This window comes from Micromys minutus (assembly GCF_963924665.1).
Source record: "Micromys minutus genome assembly, chromosome: 27".
NCBI lineage: Eukaryota > Metazoa > Chordata > Mammalia > Rodentia > Muridae > Micromys > Micromys minutus.
In genome coordinates, this window is record NC_137962.1 from 22,206,415 (window position 1) to 22,213,932 (window position 7,518).

At 45.8% G+C, this 7,518-nt stretch overlaps 1 protein-coding gene and 1 pseudogene across 2 annotated transcripts; one reads left to right on the forward strand and one right to left on the reverse strand.

Annotated features, from left to right (window-relative positions):
• Positions 1-234: 234 nt before the first annotated feature.
• On the reverse strand, positions 235-757 carry LOC308438173 (translationally-controlled tumor protein-like; annotated as a pseudogene). Its single transcript has one exon. The product of its transcript is annotated as a translationally-controlled tumor protein-like (transcript).
• Positions 758-3,000: 2,243 nt separating this feature from the next.
• Positions 3,001-6,775, forward strand: LOC308438208 (olfactory receptor 5BS1-like; the record flags this gene model as incomplete). Its single annotated transcript, XM_080939515.1, has 2 exons — positions 3,001-3,764; positions 6,613-6,775. The coding sequence occupies 2 exons, from the start codon at positions 3,001-3,003 to the stop codon at positions 6,773-6,775; spliced, it is 927 nt and encodes a 308-aa protein (XP_080795641.1).
• Positions 6,776-7,518: the final 743 nt, after the last annotated feature.

Here is a 7,518-nt window from a genome sequence, read left to right on the forward strand (position 1 = left end):
AAAATAAAAAAACCATGTACTATGAGCGACATTAAATAAACTCCACAAGTCATATTTGTAAATCTGAGATCAAGCATGTGTGTGCAACAATAATTCAAAAATAAGAGGCCATGCTTTGCTCTTTGAACTTCATTTCTGAGTAAGCTAAGCTGCAAATGTGTTCAGTGTAAAGAATGTTTAAGTGGAAAATAACGTAACAACTTTTTCAGAGATTTTTTTTAATTTAAATAAACTTTATTTTAGACAGCCCGTATGACATGTTTTCCATTTGGTTGAGGTTATCATCTCTAAGCCATCCTTCAAGAAAATCATGAATGGAGTCACACCCCCTTCACCTGAGTCTGGAGGGCAACCATGCCATCCGGGATCATGTTTTCACCAATAAAATCTGCTAGTTAATGAAGTTAGCAAGGATGTGCTTAAGGTGCTCTGCGGCTCCAGTCATAAAAGGCTTGACTCTTCCTGGTTTATGTTCTTCAAGTTTGCCTTTGGGTAAATTCGTGGTCTTTGATGCACTATTTGTCGGCCTCTTTTGTGAAGCTGGTTTCCTGTAAGTGATGGATCGTGACAATGTGAACACCTGTGAGCACTGTTCTCTCAGAACCTTCTCTCTCTAACCAGCAGCAGAAGCATTTCTGCCAGTGAACGGGTCATGGATGGCACCCTCTGTTCTGCTGACCATCCTGCCCCCCACCTCCAGCACAGCCATCGGCGATCTCTCGGATGTGGTAATGTCAGAGAACAGTGCTCCATGGCTGATGAGTAGATGATCATGGTGACAGCTGGGGACAGTGGCCTAAACCTGACAACGAGGAGCCAGCACAATGGGCCAGAACAGCTGGGGGAAGAAGAGGAGTAGGGGTAAGCAGGAAAGCAAAATTGTTTTCCTTTCTTATTGTTTTGGTTTTTTTGGTTTCTTTGTTTGATAGCTAAACATTTTATTAGAAAGATGTCTGGACAACACGGTGAGGCTGTGGTCATTAAAAATAAACTTCAGGATAAAAAGCCTAGGAGAGAGAGAACAGTAGAAAGGAAAGCAGAGCTGAGTCATACCGGGGGTAGAAAGGGTGTGCATGTGATGTCTGTGTGCAAGTTCCTGTGGGTATGCATGTGTAAATATGTGTGCGTGCTTGTCTGTGTGTCTATACATATGCATGTGTGTGGTTCACAATTTTGCAACCATATACCATAAACAAAATTATAACCTATTATTATATCAGTGAGATTTTTATATAATAATAAAAGTAACACCAGAATCTTGGCCACCTCAGGTCTCCCTTGTATGATGTAACCCACTGCAGCAAGAGCAACACAGAGAAAGAGTCAGTCAGGAGGACCCATAGAGAATCAGAGCTGACCTGCTTAAGGGTCTCTCTAGGGACTTATTCATCCTCTCAGGTCTGAAGATGACTTCAAGTCCCTCTGGCCATTATTATTTGAAAGTGGAAGCTTGGAAAACTATGCTTCCCCTTAGACACAAAGACTATGGGGGATGGATCCTTATTCAGAAGTCTCTTGAGAGCTAGAGAGACAGGTCAGCCATTAAAGGCTAGGGCTCAAAACCAAATTTTAAAGAGCTCACTTGCCAGAAGTCCCTTGCCTGCATCCCCTAGGACAGAGCCAAGGGAAGCCCAGGGAAACCAAGATTCTCGGCTTTGCGCAGTGTGGGAAGGATGTGCTCTGGGCATCTCCTCCACACTCACCAGGTTTGGCCTCGGGATGGAGGAAAGGATAAATCTTATTCACATCCATTTCTCCTAAAGGTGCCCAGCTGGGGAACCCAGAATTGGGTAAGTTGTGAGGAGAGGGAGATCCCCACTTAGGAACCTTCTAGCTATGTTCTGAGAAGAAAGGCACCTCTTTCCCTTCCTCTGGTCTCAACTGAACCTTGTAACTGTCCCTTCTACCAAGTAAGGTTTACCCTCCTCCTTTGGGGAGATAATATGTGTAACATTCAGAAGCTGAGTCTCTAACTGTGGTCTGACTTTAACTATATCCAATTCAGAATCTCAGGTCTTGTGCTAAACCCTGGGAATGCAGTAGGAACGGAGCACATTGTGACTCACTAAAGCTAGAAGGCTTTGGAAGGGCTCGGGAACACAGCCCTCACATCCATTTTAATGGCTCCCTCCATTTCGCTTCCATGAAACTGTGGCCACCTCTGCTTCGAGTAGCAACCAGAATGACAGGAATCTCTATTCAGTAGTAAATGCACCCCCACAAAAATACCCAGACATGTCTTTCATAGCATGTCCTAATGGAATGGAGCGTAGAAACCATCTAGTTTTCCAGATTTTTCTTCCTTACATTTCTTGGATCGGTGCATGGTGCCCACTGCATACATGTGGGTCCAGAAGACAACTTGTAAGAGGTCAGCACTCTCCTCCCACTCCGGGTCCAGGGACTGGACTCGGTTCATCGTCCTTGCTGGCAAGCACCCGCACTGGCTAAGCCATCTGACCTACTCCACTGATACCTTTTTTATTATAAACATTACAAGTGATTTGCAAACCTAGAGGACAGAGAGGGGTTTGTACCTCATGATGTGTCAACAGTGCCTCTAGCACTTATTCAGACATCACTATGGTCTGTCTCCTAGAGGCCAAAATGTTTGCTGCTGATTTCCTGGGCCAGTCATTCCTCTTGCAGCTTGAACTTCACTCTCTTGGGAAGAAGAACAGAAGCCTCTCAGTGTCCTGGGATCTGCCCTCGGCTTCCTCCCATCCTTCCTCCTGATTTCTAATCTTCCTTCCCCTTCCCTGTCTCCCCAGGTCTCCTCTACACACTTTCCACACACCTTCTCCACTTCGGGCAGGAGCTCACTGCCCTGAGCTAGAAAGTACTGAGGATCCACAGAGAAGTAAAGCCACATCCGGGCAACTGCCCACACCCCGCTTTAGGCGCTACCACGGAGTCAGCCCAGCAGCGCCATTCACCATCCTGGGCCCACAGCACAGCTGAGCTGTCTCTTCAGTACTGGTCTCTCAGCTTGAATGCTTCATGGAAGTTAGAAATGTCACTGAGTTTGTGCTCCAGGGACTAACCAGCAGCCCTTGGAGCCAGGTACTGCTCTTTGTACTGTTCTTGGTGATTTACCTCTTGACCCTCGGGGGCAACCTGCTGATGCTGATGCTGATCAGCTTTGACGCCCACCTCCGTACCCCCATGTACTTCTTCCTGAGATACCTCTCTTTTATGGATGCTTTCTACTCTTCAGTCATTACGCCCAAGTTGCTGAGGAACCTTATTTCGGAGTGTAAGACCATATCCTTCATTGGGTGTTTCATTCAGGTCGGCCTGGTCCTGTTCTCTGGGTCCGCAGAAGCCTGCATTCTTTCTGCCATGGCCTATGACCGGTTCCAGGCTGTGTGCAACCCTCTGTTGTATGTGGTCACTATGAATGGAAAAGTTTGTTCTGGGATGGTGGGTGTATCCTTGGCCATAGGAATGATTGTTAGCCTGGTAAACACCCTCCTGTTAGCTCAGGAGAACTACTGTGGCCCGAACCTCATCCACAGTTTTGCCTGTGAGCTTCCTCCAGTGCTCCTGTTGGTCTGTTCTGACCCCCACACGACTGTTGCATCTACTCTGACCTCTGCTGTAATCTTGGGTTTTGGTTCAATTGTCCTCCTGCTGGGATCTTACAGCAGAATCATCAAGACAGACCTGAGCATCAACTCGGCCACCGGTCGGAGCAAGATCTTCTCCACCTGTTCTTCCCATTTCCTTGTGGTTACCATCTTTTATGGTTCAGGAGTGTTCAGGTGTGTCATGTGGTAGTCCCTACTCAGAAGTGCCGAGCATCCCTCTCCTAACCACTCTTGACCTACAGAACAGCATAGCCATGTAGCTAGAAGGAGCCATTCTGAAACTCTGTCCTGGAATATCAAGGGCTGGAGCTCCTCTACAGCTCTGCAGTGGACTGGCTGAGATGTTTTCAAATAAGGAGGGAGAGAGGGAGACAAAACAAAGAGACAGGAAGGAGGGAGGGAGAGAGGGAGAAAAAAGGGAGAGAAAAGAAAGAGACAAGGAGGGTGGGCAGGAATGATTGAGTTACTTTTTGGGGAGAGAGAGAAAGACAGTTGGGAGTTGGAGACCCTGTAGGTCAGGCATAGGGGCACAATCCTGCGATCCCCAGTACCAGGAGGATAACAAGTTGAACTCATGGGTGGCCCAGTTAGACCTTTCTCCTAAAGGAAGCGAAGTCCATTTTTTCACAGGCTGAATTGTCTATTCTAGAATGCAGCTTGGCCAAAGACTAAACATTTTTATACCACACTAATCTATGATTTGAGTTCTCAAAGAAAAATTTAGAATCTTGGGTAGATTTTTATGTAGTGCTTGAGAAAGAAGAGAAGTCCAGCATCTTTGATGGAGACACCAGCTCCCTTCCTACTAGGAGTTGATGTCAGCACAGTTGGTCCACACTGTTATTATTAGGCACTAACTGTTCACTAACTTCTGGGTGTAGCCAGGCTCCATATTGGTGTGAGGTCACTCCTACTGCTTTAACCCCCATGTCAGGTAAACAGCTTGAGTTTGCAGAGGGAAGGAAGTATTCATCAGAAATCCCAAAGCAAGATGGCTGTGGCCCCAGCTAAGTGTATCCCATGATCTTGCCCTGTCTCAAGGAAGAACTGTGACCATTGAGCTTCCCCTACCTAAGACAGATAAATAACGCCTGTGCTTCTGCTGCTGAGCTGGATGTGAGTACACTGCCCAGTGTTTGTCCCCTTTGCTGTGTCAGGGAGAGAATTGATGTGGTAAAGCTGGGTATGGGAGAACTCCCCATGGCTGAGGATAAATGTCAGAGATGCCATAAAGCAGCCATAAGATTTCTCCTACTGATTTCACAGAAAATTTTGAAAAAGAGATGATTTAAAATAATAGATAGCTGAATACCTTCCTCTTAAAGACTGTGTGTGCACATGTGTGCATGTTTGTGTTTCTTTTCATATGTGTATATGCATGTGTGTGAGTGTGCATGTATGCATGTGTGTATGTGTATGTCTGTGTTCTTCTGTGTTTGTATGTATATGTATGTATGTATATATGTGTATGTACTTGTGTATATGTTTGTATGTTAGTATGTATGTATGTGTGTTGTGGATGCATGAGTATATGGATGTAAGTGTGTGCATATATAGGTCTATGGGTATGTATGTGTGTATGTGTATATATGGGTATATGTGTGTCTGTATGTAGGTGTATGTGTGTGTATCTATGTATGTCTGTGTGTCCATGTGTGTCTGTGTATTTATGTATGTCTGTATGTATGTATGTATATATGTTTATTTGTGTGTGTATGTATGTATGTATGTATCTGTGAATGTACATGCATGTGTGTCTGTGAGTATATGGGTGTGTGCATGTATGTGTGTATGCATGCACTCACATGTGTGCAGAGATCTCCGGAGGACATTAGATCCTCTGAAGCTAGAGGTACAGGAGGGCCTGAACTGTCTGACGTGTGCTCAGAAGTTAACTACAGTCCTCCATTAACACAGCTGAGTCCCGGACCACTGAGCTATCTATCTCCCCAGCCCTCGACCTTTTAAATCAAGTCCACAGTCCATGAGAACATTCTGGATATGTCACATTTGTCCCAGTGAAGGTGATGCTGTTGAAAAACATAATGATGTTTCTTTGAGAAATAACCCGAGAAATACTTAGATACATCCAATGGTTTAATCTCAGGATGTTAAATTGACGCCACATGTTCTGCTTAATCCACTTTCATCTCTCACGTTATTCACAGACTTTGGCTCCTTCATAAGCCAAAGAAAAGTGAAACTAAAAAAATTGTTCTGCCAGGCATTATAAAAATAATGTGCTGGGGCTGAAGAGATGGCTCAGTGGTTAGAAACAATTGCTGCTCTTGCAGAGGACCCAGGTTAGGTTCCTACCACCTACATGGAGGCTCACGACATCCGGTTCCAGGGGACCAGGATCCGTCTCCTGAAAACCATGAGTACCAGGCATCCACACGGTGCACATGCACATGTACATGCAAACACTCCAACACACAGGGTGTGGTGATGATGATGATGGTGATGATGACGATGATGATTTACTGTGATTGAGAGTAATTGTCAGGGCCATGATATGAGAAACAATAACAATTTTGTGAACTAGACAAGTAGTTTTACAAAGGAAACAATCATCACTGAGTGAGAGTCTCCTGTTTCAGAATTGTTGTGATTATAGAAAAGGGGTAGTGCTGTTGTCATGGCCACAAGCCATGATGCTTGGAAGAGTGGGAAGGAGGTGGAAAGGACTTGGTCTGATCCTAACCAGAGCCCCTCAGTCCACAGAACTTGTTCTCCTCTCTGTGCATTCACTCCTGACTGGAAGCCTGTGAGGGCAGAAGTGACCGACTTCCCAGTGAGGGTGACAATGACAGTGGAATGAGGTTCCAAACTAACACCCAGCCTGACCACAAAGAGAACTTAGTGAACAGTTGGTGCTGAGAGGTCCCCTGTTGCCATGGTGACCCTGAGGTACACTTTGAGCACTCTGAGGGAGTGGGATGGGCCACAGACTTGGGTGGTATCCTGATCCCCATCCTGAGTTCCTGAGTTCACGTTGCTCCTTTGTGTAATTCCTCCTAAGGTACATGACTCCAGCATCCGGCTCAGCCTTGGAACAAGTGTTTTCTTTGCAGTACAGTGTGGTGACCCCACTGCTAAATCCCCTCATCTACAGCCTGAAAAACAAGGACGTCAAGGCGGCTCTGAGGAGGATGCTGAGCAGGAAGTGCAGACTGACCTTGTAGGCAGACTCTCCTGCTCCATCAGGGGTAGGAGTTGTAGGGAAGGTGCTGGAAAAGGTCTTGCCATCTCTCTGTCCCCTCCAGAGAATAGTTTCTCATCCTCTGCTGCCCTGCCCCCTAGTGGAAGTATATTAGGAACCCTCCAGAATAGAGCAGTGACACCTGAGCCATCCAAAAGACCCACTTAGTAACTAGGGAATCCTCGGAGCTTCACTATTCATTTCCATGCTATTGGTTTTCTGTGAATCAGTCTCTCTGACCACCAGGGAGAACAGTGCCATATTCTGTGTAAGTATCAACTTGCCTCAGTTAGATTCAACTCCCATTTGTTTCCATCTTTCCTACCCACCCCCAAAATTTCATTGCAAGGCCTAAAATTCAAAGTATCTGAAAAAGAAACAAATTAACTGTGTCTCTAGAGTCCTGTGTGGAGGCCCAGCTCACCGAATCCACAGTAGTTTCTTGTGAACCACCTCAGGGCTGAATGAAGAAGTAGTTAATCCATCTGAAGATGCTCTTCTCCTGTGTGAGCCTAGGAGACTCAGAAGGTGAGGACCACCAACCAATTTTAAGTGTCCTGAGGACAGAACTCCTAATAGCTTCTGTGTCCCCGTGGTCTCATATATGCAGTTACTTAATAGTTGGTTACATTAGATAAGTAACAGAGATTAGTGACTGATGGAGGAAGGGAAGGGACAGAACCCTGAAGAGGAACGCTGCCTTGGCAAGGACTGTGTCAGAGAAAA